We start from the raw sequence: 17,311 nt of genomic DNA, 5'->3' as shown, positions 1-17,311 counted from the left end.
AGAGCTTTTGCAAAATATTCCCCCCTTCCACACACCACACAAAAATACATGGGAAAGACCTGCTTTTCTCCAGCCTGCTGGACAGAGCCAGAGATGCAAGTGAAATCTGCCTTGGCAAAGCCCCTGGTTGTATGGCACCAAAAGAAATGGCAAAGGCAAACATGAAGAAAAAAAAGCTTTGAAGAAACTGGGGGGGGGGGATGCGAAGGACAGAAAAGTAAGAAGGAGACAAAATAAAAAAAAGAAAAGAAAAACACCGCTCCTTCTTCCCTTTGAGATATTCARCACTTTGTAGCATGGCTATTTCGCACTGGGGCTGGATCCCATTCAGTTGTAGATGGAAGAATAACGGATTATCTCCGAAAGAGCCTTCCAGCTTCAGTGCACCTCAGAAACRTTCCTCTGCCCATCTGCACAGCTGGCCTAATGAGGCAGACAGGGAATTAAACTCACTGTCCTTGTGAGAGAGGAGGAMGTGGCAACAATATACGTGCTAGGTTACACAACAGGTAGGCAGCAGAGGGAGGGAGATGCCTTTACACTATCTTTCTGCTTAGGAGCCACAGGACTAGTGATAGAGAATGTCAGTTGTCTCACTGATGCAGAGTGTTAGTTTGCACTGGCTGTAGCTTCCAGGCAGACTGTCACTGTTGAAAGTGAWTTGGATCGTCTGGGCATCAAGCAATTTCTCCCATCAGTTTTCACCACTCACTGCTGCCAGCTTGACTCTTCTTTCACACTGCATGTGCCAAACATCTTACAAAGTCAGCTGCAATGTCTACTGGAAGAACAACCACAGGTTGGGAGAGGAGATGGGGGATAGGTGCAAGGTTGCAGTGAAGAGACTTTCTCTGCCTTAGTCTAGGCAGAGCATGGGGTTCTCTAAGAAGACTGCCAGCTTGCTGGCCAGCAGGTCCAGGTCACTGGTGTTGGTGTATTTGAGCAGGTTGGTGTTCTTGACAAAGTAATGCTTGAGGAAGTGCTGGCTTACACACTTGTGCAGCTTCCGTACCAGTCTCAGAAAGGCTTCGTGAAAGCAGCGCCAATCCTTGGTGTGTGGGTATTTTTCGCACGTCCAGAATAGCACTGTCTGTAAGAAGCAGATGGGAGAGAAGAGGTGTTAGAGGTTCAGTCGAGGGCTCACACAGCTTACTAAGGCAGTTCTGGTGCTGGTAGATGGCTGACAGCCTCGGAAATCAGAGATTCACAGTGCAAGCTTCCTGCGTTAACTAACATTTCTGAGGCAGAAGGATCACAAATAGCAGCCTAAGGCAAAGCCTCCCATCCTCCCATGGCTGTCCCCTCACTACTTTTGTATTGCAACCTTGCTAAYGCAGAGAGAAAGTCTCCTCCAGSGATCAAGCAGGGAAACTCTGTGACWTTTCTGCTTTCACTCCCCAGAGGACCTTATCTCCATTAAGCCAAAGGATACTGGTCTTGCTAAGCTAATCTTAGCCTGTTCACCAGTCTCCAGCAGGGGCCTCTSTACAACTGCCAGGTATTTTAGGCTACAGAAAATGGCTTATTATACAGGTAAAAGCCAATATGTGCAAGGAGGGAAAGAAGAATAATCAGACTAACATAATTATTTGTTAGCTTCAGAGGTACTTAYGCTGAAGATGGGCGCAGAACTGTCCCAAGCAGACTGGGATCCCAAGCAACTTCTGCAGTATAAACAGGCATGTTTTCTGCTCAAACGTAGTCTGTGTTTTTATACTTACAGAATATGCTATATTCTCTTCCTCCCCAAGTTTATTTCACAGAATTTTATACTTGAGACAATCCATAATTATAATAATGAAATGTATATGATCATTGCTCTTATAGTATTATTCTTACACTGCCCRTGTTACATTTCTACAAACATTCCTATGACTGAGAAGAATCTCCTGGAAGTACTTAACATATTGTACCAAAACTGCCACACTGACTGTGTTGGTCAATCTGAAAATCAGTTTTAAAAGGATAAATGAACTCATTTTGGGTGGAAGAATTCCATTAAGATACTTGGCTTCCTCTCAATCCCAATTTTATTTTGGAAAATCAGTATCCCAAAGAGACTGACAGATTTTGTGAGAAGTGACCAAACTAAAAAGTCTTTAACCCCTCTGCTTTTTCTAGAACTAGAATTTCATCAAAATAACGCACAGACTTCTGGATTGCCTGTTTTTTCCTCCAGCTGGCCTTGCAAAACTTGTGGTGCTGAGGAATTTTTTTCTCAGACAGCTCTTCAAATGTGAACAAGCTTTTGTTCTAGTTTTTGTTTGCAGCTGTAATAATGACAAAGACTTTTTTAATGTTGCCATGTAGCACAAGACACAATGAGGAATTCAGGCTAGAATTCAGTGAGAGCCACTCCTTGGAGTTTTGAAACCAGTTACCTCTTCTCAGCACTAAAACTATCTCAGCAAGCTGCATGGCTGACAGTTACAATGAACGTTTTGAAGGTGAAGAAAATAATGCTTTTTAGTCAGATCGCGGACAGATGATCTATCCCCAGCATTTACTTAACTGCCATAGTATATAAGAGACATTGAGCTGGTTTTCAAAATGCATCTAGGTCTTTTGGAGTTCCTTATCATGAACTTCATTCCTATGGAGGCAAGCACACTGAGTGTGCTTACTCTGTCCTCTGAGGCTTTCCAGCCACGAGGGGAAGGCTTTTCTTCTGTCATAGAAGGTCTTCTTCAGGTGAAGTCTTCTTTCATCATCATTGTTGTATACTTTGGACAGGGAAAATTTAATAATGTGAGGAAAACTAACACTCAGCCCTTTCTCAGTTGCTGATTTACCCACCGACTGTATCTTCTCATACTTTCTTTTCATAAGTGATGTTGAAGCATTCCTTCCATCTGGCCAATCAGTTGTCTCTTGCCTTATAAGCCTGAAGTCTAGTTGCAGGATGAAYTGAAGAGCTTTTTGTTGAAGGGCTTGATAAGCAGTGCATGCAACAGGTTCTCTGCATCTCTTCTGCTTGAGCCAGATAAGGAGATCCTTACTAGTGGTTTAGAAGGTTTACCACTTACTCCTACCTATGATAGTTTTTCATCAGCTTGTTTTCATAGGCATTGAAAAGCTTAGCATTCTATTAACCTATAATCAGCCTAGCCTACTCTTTCTTTTTTCTTTTTTGACTCTACCTTGACTTAGATTGGTCCCATGACTACAATAGTATTTGATGGTCTCAAGCTTTAAGTAGCTTCTTGGTACTGCATCTGGTTTTAGACATCAAAAGATCAGTACTGGAAAAGCCCGGTGGCTCGAGGTTTGAATGAAGGGGAAGAGGAGCCTCTCCCTGATAGCTCCAGGAGGCTGAAGGCCCAGAAAACAGGTTAGATTTATTGACAGATAAATAGTGCTGGTTTTGGTCCATCARTTTTTGTAGTTGTAATATGTGGGGACATAGCCATAGCACAACCTTCTATCTGTTCATCACAAATGTTGTTTGTAAAGTGAAGCCATCTTGAACCCTGAAGTATATGTGAGAAGGATGCTACTATCCCATAACCACCTCCTCTGCTTCTCACCTCAGGTAAAACAACACCTGAAATGTCAGTTTGCAGCTCACTTATGAAACCATGTTCACCTAAGAGAATTTTGCTTGATGCATACCCAAAAAGACAAATACACAAGTTTCCCGCAGAAAGATCCATCTATTGATGRTTGTGTATGGCTGGGAGAGTTTAGAAGTAGAATGGAATCATACAGTTAAAGATGGTATTGCAATGCCTATGTGAAGCTGATTCGGAGTAGGAGCCTCAATTCTGACATCGCTTACATCACTGCCACCGTAATGTTCCTACAGGTTTTAGTTTCTTGTTGAAGTAAGGAATATACCTTTACTAAACTTCTTACCTCTGTAAAGCAATGAAGTGGTACTGTAGTTTTAGCGGTTACCTTAGAAGTTACATAGGAGAGGCTGCAGTGTAGGCTGCAGTGTTTTATGCCGTGATATTTTGACATTGCTGCATGCAAGTCCCTGCAACAGATTCTCAGTCTTTCTCTCCCAATATTGTGGTGATACCCACCTGAAGGTGATAGGCTGTGATGACAGGCTTATTTCCAGCACACCAGACATCCTCCTTCATCTGCCTCATGACCCGGAAGCACTTCATGCGACAACCACCATCTTCATCGAGACCTTCCATGAGTATATGCTCAGCACGGAAGAAACACAGTTGCCAGTGGTAATTGGAGCGAGCCAAAAGGTCAAAACCAAGTGACTATGGACAAAAGGAGAGGCGTGACACTGGATGAGAGGCAAACTTCTCTGACAAATGCAAAGGAATGTTACAAAGGGGCTGTGTGATATCTTTCAAAGTAGAGCACTGTATTCTAAGCAGCTTTAGCTGAGGCAGCAAATTAGAGCTGTATTCCCATCCTAATTCCTAATTAAATGAACATTCAATTTATCTTGTTTCCTCATGTTCTGACATCCCAGAAGATTCAGCCCTAGAGCCACTAGGTGCAGCAAAAGCAGTGCTACTAAAGCAGAGGCACAACTCTGCGGGCACTTTGCCATGGAGCAGCAGGTCAGGCATAAAAGGATAGCGGGACTGGAAGGCAGAAATGGACCTGCTGGGAACATGGCAAATGGGGCTAAGCTGGAGTGCCAGAATCCAGCCAGAAGGTTTCTAGAGATTAGGTTGGAGGAGAAACTGCAAGATATTGAGCGGCCCATTTGCAGAACATCTATGTGAGGCAAACCAGAACAGCAAGAATGATTCAGGTCAGCACTGAGCTACATTGTGTGGAAAAGACTCATGCAATAGACAGTTAATTCAGTGTTTCTTCCACAGAATTCACCACCATTAGGGAAAAGAAAAGCCCAATGAAATGCATCTCAATACTTTGAAATATTTCTTCTCTAGAAGAGCATGTTCAGACATGTTCTGGGGCAGGAAGGAGCAGTGGTTTTTTTTAAAAAGAAAAAAGAACAGTCTGGGAACAAATGCCTGATGTTGGGTTGATTCAGAATCTCTGAATCAAAGAAGATTGGAAGCTTGTGGGTAGCACAAAAAGCTTTTCAGCTCACTTTGGCTGCAATTCTTACATTTTCTTAACTGATGTGCCACTGTCCCTGCCCTGACATTTCTGAGGTATTACTTGCACTATATGTAAGTTATTATACAACTTATCATTGAAAATACTGGAAAGGCAATCTGGTTCTACTGGTCTGCTGGTGACTGCTTGCCATTACCCCGTAGTCCTTCCTCTGGGAACCACAGTCAGACACCTGCAAGGTAAGTTCCTGCACAGAGACAGTAGTTAACAAGTAAACAGTTTACACTGTTTACCTTGATGCACTGTACTTTCTCCTGGGAAGGCCAACGCTTAAGGCAACGAGGCCACTGGGCATTCTTGGGCCAGCAAGTTGGAATCTCCACAGCAGGGACCAGCTCTACCTTGACCTGGGATTCTGATGTCTCCACAGCTACCTGGACCATTGAGCTGAAGCTCTCCAGCACTGTTACTTTATCTGTGAAGGAATGACAACAGAAGAWAATAAAGGGGGAGAGGTCTTTTTCCACAAGCCAAGCAAGGGGCTGTCTAGTCCCCATTTACCAAGAGGACCTTGCAGTTCCATCAATCTGTCTTAGCACTCTCATGAGCAGAAAGGAATAAAACTTATCATGTCAATCTACCCCAAGGAATGAGAACAGAAAGATGAACAACAACTAAGTTCTTAATTTTAACTTCAGTCATCAAGTTTTTCGTTTTCCTTTGTGGGTCCTTGTAACTCACAGGACCAGCCTCTTAAAAAGGCAGRTAGACAACTGCTGCAACAAACATATTTCTAACAGTTCAGTACAGAAAGCTCTAAAGGAGATCACCTATGATTAGAGGTGGGTTCACTTCATATCTAAAGATCCCTTATTCCTAAAGAAAATCTGTGATCAGACCAAATGACTTAACCTCACTGGTCATTCAAGATGTTTTGTGGGGTGTGTATAGGTTTGTTTCTGGAGATGCACTTGCACAGAAGTCAGTGCCAGAATTTATAGCCACACCTGTCTGACATTCTTTGTTTGCAGAACAATCATGCAAAATGGATTAACTGACTGGGACTGCTTGGTGTCAAAAAAAAAAGATTTAGTTCCATGGTGACTTGGAGAAGAGAGATTTTCTCAGTGAAAGAAGAATGGCTCAGCACCAGGAACAACATGGTTTGAGGAGGACAGCAGAAAGGAATGAAAGCTGTATCTAATGGATTTGACTAGGTGTTTCCTGTTGGCCATGTTGTGTTAATGGAAGAAGTTTTTCTCTAGCTTTCCCTGTCACTCTGGCAGGATTACTGTCCCTTCATCTCTGCCATCTGAGCTACTTGTGTGCTCATGCTCTAACCCACAGAAATAAAAGATGGAGCAGATTAGCAGGAACAGTTTAAATAGTAGGTGTGTTAACCTATGTCATTTTCATTGACATAGSCTGAGGAGAAATTCCACAAGGAGTCCACACAACAGGCTTCAAGGGACAGTGACAAACATTTAGGACGACCAACTCTTCTCCCTTCACTGAAGTAAATGTCTGCTTACTCCCAATGGCAGATTTAGCATCTCCTCCAGAAAATATGACTTTATGTGGGTACTAGAGTGAATTACCTTGGGAACAGTGGAGTCCATCCCTACAAGAACCTTATAATCTTCAGTAGGGATCCTGAAAACTAAAAACCAGTAGAGCCAGCACTGTGGCAGAATGAAAATACATTTACAGCATTTCCCAAAGCATCACGATTTTTCTACCAAAGGTAAAGTGAGGCACTGCAAAAATTCTGGCTTTGCTGGTACTCCAAGAAGAAGTCAGAGAAAGAGTGAAATCAGGAAAAACTTTATGTAGCCGCAGATGTGATGTTGGATAAAGGAAGTTCACTCTTCAAAAAAAAAAAAAAAAACAAAAAACAAATAAAACATTAATTACTCCTCCTGACTTCATCTCAGTTTGTCTTCTCTAAGTCTATCCCTTCCCAGCTGGCCTTACGGAAGAAGCCTCAGAACCATCAGCCCAGACATCACTTCCTGGGTCCCCTGGAAGTGCCTGTTCCACCTCAACAGCTTGATTAACTGCTGTGAGATAAAATGGCAGGTTTTCACTTCAGCATAATGACTTCCCCATAAGTAAAGCTTCAGATGCAAGCCCATTCCATCTGATCTTTTCTGTGAGTCTCAGTGGTGAAATGTCATTCACATCATACTTTCCTCTCCTGTAATAATGAATATTTCTTAGAAGAATGGAATGATCTAGCTGAGCTTGACTCTAACACATCTTTCCTCCTGTGACTCAAATTCAAGGTGTGATCAGAAAAAGAGAAATTGCTCCTATTTCTCTGGAATGTAGGAAGGCTCATATCATGCTGCTGATGGGTAAAGTCATCCTGGAAACATCCCATCAGAAGAAACACTACAATATGGACTTGACCATACCATAGTATGTTAATGTGAAAAGATGGGCATAGGTTATCTACCATGGACCAAACCTTATTAGTTGAACTCTGTAACATGCCTCTCGTATGCTAAGAACTGAAAACGAGGTTCGCTGTTCAGGCAGTATCTTTCTGCAGATGTCACAGCTATGAAGCAATGCTACATGAACCACTAATTGCATTGTGTCTATGATCAGCACTTCCAGTATAAATAGCTGCAGGAAATAAATGGACACATTGGAATTTCTTGCAGACAGATCAGCACCACTATTGAAAGTAAACTTCCATGATATTTGCTGAACAATACTATAGCAACCTGGGCAGTGAGGGGAAAACAGTGCATGTCTGACAGCCTTTRCTTGAAATAGAAGACTTTTTACCTATTTCCTAACACCCTATGCTGGAAARCTATGGACAGCACAGACTTCCCTCATCTGCCCTATATCTCCAAGCACTTTTCACTCTTCCTTGCCACTTATGTACCTTCTTCCATGTGTCAAAATTTCTTATACTATCTTTCTATCAATTTTAGACATGTTGTGGCTGCTATTTGTGTGTGTGGTGGTTTCTGCTCTATCAGTTGCACAAGACAGAGTTCCCCTTATAACTATCCCCACTAAACTCACTGGACAAGTTACAGGAGATAATCGACTTCTCCACCAGCTCCCGGAAGATGATAAGGACTTTGGCTGGAACCAGATCACCTTCGATGTTCACATCCGTCTCATGCCACTGTGGAAGGCTTTTTGAGAACTGCTCCACCTCTAGCCATTGGTGCAATTCCTCAGGGTCCCGCACGGAGGAGAGGAGTTTGGCTCCATGCACRGTGTAATAACGCCAGTGCCGTACCTGGCATTCCCTGTACCCAGTCAGGCCACGCAGAGGGACTGTGATGAGAAATTGGCTGGGTCCTAAGACCTAGGAGAGTTCAGAGAGATTTAGAGAGGAGGCAAGCACAGATCYGTGAGCCCAAAGCAAGGAGGGGAGGGCTAAAGAAGCAACAGGTTAACTGTGGAGGGCTTTGGAGAGAGGGGGAAATCCGAGATATCGTAGGAACAATTGAGGCAGGCAGGACCTATTCCATGCCTGTCTGAAGGTTACTTTGGAAGTACACAGAATAAGAAAAAATCGTCCTAGAAGGAGTGTGATGTTACAGCTATGGTGCATATGAGGCAAGTGCAGATTTAGCTGATTTACCACCACAGCTGCCATGGTTTCCTCTCTTTCCTTGTTATTTCTAGTGTGCAACTACATGATATGTAATAACTAGCAGATTCCAAGAAGCAGAATTTCATCTGAGTACGTGTTTCAAGATCCAGCAATGGGAGACAAAATTATTGTTATTACCAGTTATTACCTCAGAATTGTTACTAGAAATAAGCCTTGGGTTTATTAGTAGTAACAACTCTAGAAAAAGGTGCATATTTCTGTTCTCCCTCAAAGTTCCTTAAAGACATTTGTAAAGTAAGACTTTGGCCCATTAATAAAATAAGTATTTCACTCTGCATCACTGGAAATATTGTCCTCCCTTAAGAGACAGAGACATGAGGTAAGTGATATTCCCAAGCCTACATAGGCAGGCAGTAGCACAGTCAGATATAGGCCAGGTCTTGGGCAGCTGTACTGTATGAAACTGTTTCTTCTGTTGAGTGAAAGCCACAAACACTATAAAGATGGAAACAGTAACCTACGGATAACAAAACTACAAGTAGGCTTGCCTGCAAGTTAATATTTGCCTCATTTTGAGAATAACCAGCCTCCAATAAAAACAGGTGACACACACATATCTTGAAGCCTCGTATGGGTTTAGAACATCACTAGACATCTCTGAATGTATTAGAAGTATTCAGCGATCTTGGCTCCAGGTGCTCAGACAGGGTGCTTAAACTCATTCAGACTTTTACTAAGTTGATTCAGAAGCTTTTCAATTTCACTTCCCAACAAGCCTAACTTACATTAGCATTAAKAAGGTGAAACTGCTACATAAACAGGATGTGAAGTGACAGCTGTTGCTGTAAGGTAGTTACCTCATGGTAAATTAAAAACTCTTGTCATTCTCTGGTAATAATCTAATACATTCTTGTAGCCTTCCTGGTAACTCTGATCTTTTAGAACATTACTATAGAGGTTTCAGGGCCCTGAGGGCACTAACAGACCTTTATGGCACAGAGAAAAGGTCAGTTCTTTTCTATACCAAGACTTTGACTTATTTGACTTATTTTTGACTTATATTCACTTACACAAGCTGTCCCATTCAAAACCAGATGGGCACTAGAAGCCTGGGTGCTCCACAAATTAAGAAATGCCAGCTCAGCTGAATGCCCAAGGACAAAGACCCTAGGGCATAACATGAATTTGGACGCTACACAGATAAGCATAAATCCTACTTGACCAGGCTGAAACATTGCTTTGAGAGGCTGTGTTWGTACCAAATACAGCCACATGCAAGCAAAGGCCAAATCACATCCCTATCAAGAGGTAGTGAACAACAACTAGTTGTTGTAGAAAAATGGTATGTAATGGTTGCTCAACAGATTTTAAAAGCAAGATCTGCAGCTGCTATATGAGCACCTTCAAATACTGAAAAGCCTGCCTCCTTGGTGAAAAATTCTCTTGCAAGCTATTTCAACACCCTGCAAATTTCACACTTTAAAAWTGTCCTACACCAGAACACACTTTTTATCCTCTTGACTTTTGGGTAAGCCTTCTCAGTGTTGTATGATCACATCTACAGTAAAACCTAGATTTAAGACAACAGTAGAGCTTTCCTGTAAGCTCTGAACAGTCCCAGAGAAAGCTGATCCCAGGGCAATGAGTAGTTCAAAAAAACCAGGAGATTTAAAAATAATTAGAAAAATTTGGTGGCGCTTTGGTATTTACATCCTGATTTCCATTTAGCCAATGATATTCATTCAGATCACTTCAAAATATAAACAAAAAACTTTTCTCCATTGCCATAACAGATAGAAAAACCTCCAAAACCTCCCATGTTATTTTTTAAAACAAAGCTCAGTTTTTATCAGGATCACAAGGCTTTTCCAYCTGGTGCTTACCAGGAAACACCAGAAATCACAAGTTTGGTGATGGAGCTGTAAAGCTGGTCTGCCATGGAGCAGGTGCTCTCCTGATCTAAAGAAATGCTCATCCCACACTTGTGCTCTGTCACAGAACAGTGTTATGCACCATATGTAGACCACAAGACCCAGCAAGTCACAGGCTATTGAACAAAGCTAGTGGTAACAAAAAGAGCCTCAAATTCTGGGATATGCAGCCTATGGCCAATTCTGTTGCATTAAAAATCTGCCTACAGTAAGTTGGGCAAATTGAATGCAGTCTGGTTCTTGTGAGCTTGTCCAGGCTATCCCAGAAAGGTGGAAGCATTAGGTTAGAAACAAAGTATGTATGCTCTGAGCAAATAAGGAAGTATCTTGCTAAGAGGATGAATGGTTATAGGAGGCTTGGTTGAGTGGGTGAAGTTGTCTGGAGAAGACGGTGGATGAGGAAGGAGCAGGCACACTGACCAGCATGAACCAGGTGGCACGAAGGATTTGTACCTGAATGGATGGGTGGAACGGGCGCTTCCCCCGAAGCATAGCTGACCACTTGGCCAGTAAAGCTGKCTGATCCTGAGAGAAGCAAAAGGCAAAAAAAGAGATACACAGAACAGAGAGAAAGCATATGCCGGGTGATTCATTCACAAAGTAAAGTTGCAGATTTCCATTGAGCCTGTTGGTAAAAGGAAAATCCCACCTGCAAAGATTACAGTTTAAACGCTTTGCAGAGCTGTGCTAGCAAATACTGTGGATGGTTGACCTGCTCATTATGCCTTATTGAAGCCTTTACAGCCTCTGCCTCAGCCCTGCATGCACCACTGCTGCAAAAAGGGTGGTAGTCTGTCTGCAGCTGGTTGAAGCACAGCTTCCAGGGTGATGCCACTTGGCCTGKGTTCTTTTAAGCCATTTCAGGTTTTTTAAAGCCATCTCAGATTTTGGCATCTTTCCATTCCCTGTTCAGTGAAAACCATGAGAGATCTCCTATGTGTGCAATCAAATACCCACAAGGTATGGGCAATGGTTTTGGTTAGTGCTGGGGGGCTGGACTAGTTTAATCTGTCAGCATTTATAAATTAAAAACAGTACTGGTCTCATTTAATTTCTCCTCATTGTACCATAAGGACAGAAGCTAGTTATAGAACCACTGTAAGAAAACATGCAAATACTGATATTTCTGAGGGTATTATAGAGACAGCACAAGTGCAAGGTTACTTTCTTTGAGACTATACTACAGAGGTCACATTTTTTTTGTAGCTCTCAGGAACTACACAGCAGTGCTAGGCATAAAGGACAGAAATAAGACTTCTCTAGTTCTTGAACAGGAGTGCACACCATTTGTCTTTGTCAGGATCCCTTATAACACTTGGATTAAATGATTTCTTATCAAAGCTGGAATAGTTTTCCATCAAACAAACAAACAAACAAACAAACAAAAAAAAACCCAGATCTATATAGAAAGAAGTTGGATGAGTTTCACACTAAGAGCAGAGGTGTTTGAATAAATTAATGCATAATAAATACTTTTGAAGTATTAAACACTTAAAAGTTGTAAATATGTTTACTAAAGATTTTGACTTTTTGTCCCAGAGTTGCAGAAAAACATTGAATGTTTAAAGAATTTTCTTCTAATTCACCATCCAGCCCTGTATATTTAAAAGGAGGTTTGCAGCTTCAGAACAAATCTAGACCCTCCCCCCCCCAAACATGTTAAATAAAATCCTCTTAACCAAAAGCTGAAAGCACTGTAAATTTGCCAGGAAAAAGATGTTGCAAAATTAAACACAGAATAGTCGATATACCGGCTTTCCCTTAACACAGTTCTCCTCTAGCTTGAGTCACTTCAATGACAATCTTAAAGATTCTGGTTTTTGGAAGCAGAGTAGGCCAAGCCAAAACCTTTTCTTATTAACCTATCCTTTGCTAGCCTTCTGTACCTTCAGTGTGCCAAAAGACAAAGCCCTTCTATTGTGTCCGTCACAGATTTATAGCATTAGGTTTATTATTATTATTATTATTAGATTATAGCATTAGTTAAAAGAGATCCCCAAAATGTATTTTCTTGAAAAGTGGCAGATTCATTATCCGTATTTAAGCAGAGGTTGCTCAGATCAAGATACAGTAATGCCAAATTACTACTCAGAATAGATTGCCTTGTTTTTGTTCTATTTATTTTTTTTTCCAGGACAGCAATGTTGCATCGACCCTAGTCTTGTTAACCCTCCTAAGCCAAGCAGGATCAATCCAGTTTGAGCAGTAGATACAGGCCATGGTACTAACGACTGTGCGTGGATCAGGATGCGGATGATCCTACGTCACTGTGGTCAGTCCTACTGGCAAGGCTCATGCCATGGCATTCATGGTACTCCAGAAAATATGTAAATCTGAATGTATTTGGCCTCAAAGCAATGGCCACATTACAGATTGAATGATCATATTCTTAACATCCTTCCAGTAGGTTGATATACACAGAATGCTCCCCTTTCAGTCCTAGATAGTTGCAGAAATTGCCCTATGCTTTTGCATGTTCGCTGTGTTTTGCTCCCTAACTGGCTGTATTTCAGTAAAGGATTGAAATWGCTAGAGTATGTAAACAACTTCAGATGAAAAAGATCTTTTAAATCTGTGCTAGATTTGTTCTGCCTGATTTACCTAGCCCTCTCTGATGCTCCTCGAGATGTAAGATGTCTCTGGGTAAGCCCATATGACCCAGCCACCTACTAGACCTTCCACGTTAAAGTATCAATTTATTATCTGTGGTGCCTTGGATGATAGATGTTCCTGTTCATTACAGACAATTACATAATGAAAAAACACTTTTGCCTGCAAGCTGAGTGTACTAAAGCTCTYGTTCATACCTTAATATTCTCATTATGAATGCCAGAGTTGGAGATAGCCTGGAATCGTATGGCCTTACAGCTGATTTCTGTGGTCAGTTGCTGGATGATTTTCTGCACCTCCTCCACTGCCTTGGAAACCAGATAATGCCGTGGCTCGACCTGTCAGTTCCAAGCAAGACACTTCACATTACAGATAACTGCAGTCTTTATCTCCAGTTGGAAACCCTCTGTGTCACTCAACTTAGAGCATACTGAAACATTTGTGCCTAGCCTGCACTGGGAATAAAAATGTATTGTTCTCTATGTGTCCCAACCAACTTACCATGAGACAAAGATGTTCTGAGTGGACACTGAGGGGCCTATACTCAAAACTGTAACATATTAATTTATATGCCCATACTGATATCATTGGATGGAAGGGAAGGAGTTCATTACATGAATATATTTGATAGCTGCCAGCTACACACTCAATTCTTGAGCCGTTTTGGCTGGACTGTCCTGCTATTTCCCTGCATATACTAGCCACTCACACACCCAGGACATGTTACTTTCCAAGAGCTGACAGGACTTCGAGGATTGCAGATATTCTGTGCATTAGTCAGATCACAGGTATACATGGCAGCATCTAGATGCCTGTGTACTATGTCAAAAGTATCYGTCCTCTCATCGTATCTGAAAGCACAGGTGAGAGCCCATTCCTCAGTGGTAAGAAGCTGGTCCTTAATTATTTATTAAAAAATGTTTAAATGGAAAATCGTAGTGAAGGTTTGAGATGAAGGATGGTCAGCTCAGAAACACAAATATGAACCTGAGCCTTCAATACTAGTGAAAGAGAATGGAATGTAAGGGAATAGTTGAAATCCAAACAAGAAGGTCAATAGAAGGAACTTGGTGGAACTGTGTTAGTAAAGGACATTTACATATTAACCAAAAGATCCTTACACATTTACCAAAATGAGGACAAGATTCTGCTACTGTTAGTTAAGTTCATTAATATGTTTTTCGTTATTTATTCAGCTAGAACTACCCATACAGGTTGATGTATGAAGATGGTTTGCTGCCCTTTTTTGCATCTTGGTGCTTTAACTCATTTATTTGCAATTCTTGCTTTGATTTCTACTTGGTTTTCATTTTTCCTTRTCATATCTAATTGTTTGAGGGCACATTAAGAAAAAATAATGCAGAAGCAGATAGGAGGTTTGGGAGGACTAGATCGGAGAAAATGAAAACCCACTCGAACCTAAAATTAAAACCCAAACTGGGCTATTTATGAAACAAGAGCGTTAGCTCATTAGCAACTTTGTTAAAATCAATGATCAAACCATTGCTAAACACAGTTGCTACARTCTTTTGTTACTATCAAAAACAGTAGAACTCCTGTGTCCTTTTTACTTAACCCTATCTTCAGCATCTAAGAACATTTTTCTCCTTCTTAGAAAATACTACACTTCACTAAAAGCCCTTTTGGACATCTACATCAACTGACAAACTGTCAGAAAAAACACTCAAATGCATGGAGACTTATTCTCCTGTCCTGGGAGATGACAAATAGCTGCACTTTTTCACAGCAACGGACCATACTACAACCATTTAAAAGACTAGTGCTTGCATAAGATCGATTAACCAAAGAAGAGTGATTCACTGACACTGGGCTTGAAAATGAGCAGAGTAGGAATAAGATTTTCTCCCCAGCCAATAAAGGTAACAATATTTTTAATAAGCCTGAATAGTACTTGCAAATGGTAAACACATCAGAACAGCATCATATTGCCTTCCCTGGGGTCATCTATTCTTGACATCCTGATTCTTTGCTATGTTAACTATATGTAGTTTCTGGAGAAACTATGTTTATAGAATACTGTTTAATTTCCCTATGAATTATCCCTCCTTGTTAAAGTTCAGCCTTGTTCTTTGAGACCAGTTTTAGCTAGCTTAGAAATGAATGAATGCAGCTTCTTGAGGGACAAGGCATTTATCTAAGATTTCTTTAGCATCATTATGGAAATGGGAGAAGAGACAGAACAAGCCACTTCTGCCGCATTCCCATCACCAGATCTTGACTTTGGAAGTCATGCCAAAATGAAAGTTATATCAACAGAATAACAGTATTGATTAACATTTTATTATGGAGGAAGAAAAGAAGAAGAGGACTGAGTAGGGATGCTAAAGAACATTTGGATTTGTTCTTATTTAGCCATTCACCTCCACTCAATATGCACTTGAGTTTTCCACTGCTGAATGAGTAGTTTAAGGCAGAAATCTTTGGTATCAGAGACATTCGTTGTACCTGGTGGTTGACCCAATTTTGAAAAACAGGCAAAATTTCACAGGCAGAGATGGGCTGCCTGAAGGCTGGGCAGTCTCACTTGTGCAAGAGACTCAGGAGCAGGCAGAAACTAAGAATCCATCAGAGCTGGAGGGCTACTGGAAAAGATACTCTGAGGGTGGAGTACTTTTGGTAGAACCTAAAATATTGGCACCAGTGAGCCTCACTTAACTATACTCTGTCTCTGTTCCTTGTCCCTTACTTATGGCAGCCATCTGAGCATCCTCCTCTGYGTGGCTTCTCTCTGAGCTCTCCTTTATAGCCCTGCTTTATAAATCTTCAGAGAAGTGTTTGTTATTATAGCTGGCTGACCAGGTTCTGATGTCATAATTTTCTGCATGAAGATACTACATGGCTGAAAATTAAATTTTTACAGAAATATACCTACTTGTAACCACAACATTTTCGTATACAACCCAAAACTTTGCCTCCAGTGCCTTCATGGTACTGGAATATTTTATCCTTTTCAAACTGCCTTACAGTTTTTAATATTGATATGTTTTTTTACTTCACTATCTTGCATTTTGTAGGGGAAAACAGACTACCAAACACAAACTAGCTAAACATTGTGATGACATACCAGCTTTAACAAAATAAAATATTACAAATAATTCAGAAGAACTTTTGTTAAAATGTACAGTTTCATGGATGGTTTTTATTGTGTTTTATTTAATTTCATAGTAGAAAACACATTAGCTGATATACTTCGTAAAATAAAACACAGGGTTCCCACTTGCCTCCACTAATGAGACTTCAGCTATTTTGCTGCTGGTATGTAGAGAAATATTCTTAATTGAGATGACAGACTAGTGGGTGAATTCTAACTGTATCTACCTCAGTCTAGTTTCTATGCACATCTTAGATGTGATCCCTGCTGTTGTGGTTTTGGTCTTGTTTTTAATCAAGCCAAGGCTAGTGTACAGAGAAGGAGCAAGGGTCTTTCCTTAGATTAAGGGTTTGCAATTATAGTTAGTTTCACATATAGAATTCCAAGGTCTGAAGCAAAAATTCAAGATGTAAAAAAAAATAGGACAACCGCCTTAAAAAATCAGATTATCGCCTGAGATCCCTGACAACATTCTGCGATAGAAACCTAGAAATCTCACTAGAAATACAGTTCTCATGAAATTTCACCCAGTCTCACCTCACAAAGGAAGACAGCAGGCAAGCAACTTGACACCCTTCAGAATCAACATGTAGCGTGGGAGATAAAATCTGGACAGATAAAGTCTTACCTTGCTTCGGATGTAAATTTCTACATCTTCATCTGTGAATGGTTTCATGGCAAAATTGTCTTCTCTGTTCTTTAAAGTGTGAATTCACTCCCCACTCATTCGCCTGGCTCTGGAAGTAGAGGGACAGTCAGAGCTTGCTGCTCAGAGCCTTCTTGCCCTGTRAAGCTCAGGTCACTTAATTCCTCTGTGAATGAAGAAGAGGAGAGAGAAGCAAGGAAGTATGCCTGTTTTCTTCTGATTTGTGTTACAGTGGTGACTTCCAGCTGCTTAGGAAAATTAGGTCCAAATATTATTTGTTAAGTTCAATCATTATTATATTTATTATCACTACTTTTAAATGGTGGGACTTGCAGGAACTCACAGAAATATCCCAGCTACTACTCTGTCTCTGGTCAGATCTAGAAGCACGATTCAGAGTCACTATGCTTGTGCACAGCATT

At 41.0% G+C, this 17,311-nt stretch overlaps 1 protein-coding gene across 2 annotated transcripts; it reads right to left on the bottom strand.

Annotated features, from left to right (window-relative positions):
• Positions 1 to 856: 856 nt before the first annotated feature.
• On the bottom strand, positions 857 to 16,919 carry MAB21L3 (mab-21 like 3). 2 transcript variants are annotated; one of them, XM_085317303.1, is made up of 7 exons: positions 16,872 to 16,919; positions 13,329 to 13,469; positions 10,975 to 11,046; positions 8,047 to 8,338; positions 5,298 to 5,479; positions 4,029 to 4,223; positions 857 to 1,090 (listed from the first exon to the last, which is right to left on the bottom strand). In XM_085317303.1, exons 1-7 carry the CDS (start codon positions 16,917 to 16,919, stop codon positions 857 to 859), a joined length of 1,164 nt encoding a protein of 387 aa, XP_085173429.1. The 2 variants fall into 2 exon arrangements, with proteins under 2 accessions (XP_085173429.1, XP_085173430.1); XM_085317304.1 differs by lacking the exon at positions 10,975 to 11,046.
• Positions 16,920 to 17,311: the final 392 nt, after the last annotated feature.

Source organism: Rhea americana, unplaced genomic scaffold, assembly GCF_003343005.1.
Source record: "Rhea americana isolate MKP2758 unplaced genomic scaffold, rheAme1 scaffold_496, whole genome shotgun sequence".
Lineage (NCBI taxonomy): Eukaryota > Metazoa > Chordata > Aves > Rheiformes > Rheidae > Rhea > Rhea americana.
The sequence above is the reverse complement of the archived record's forward strand: the minus strand, read 5'-3'. Positions and strand labels throughout refer to the sequence as shown.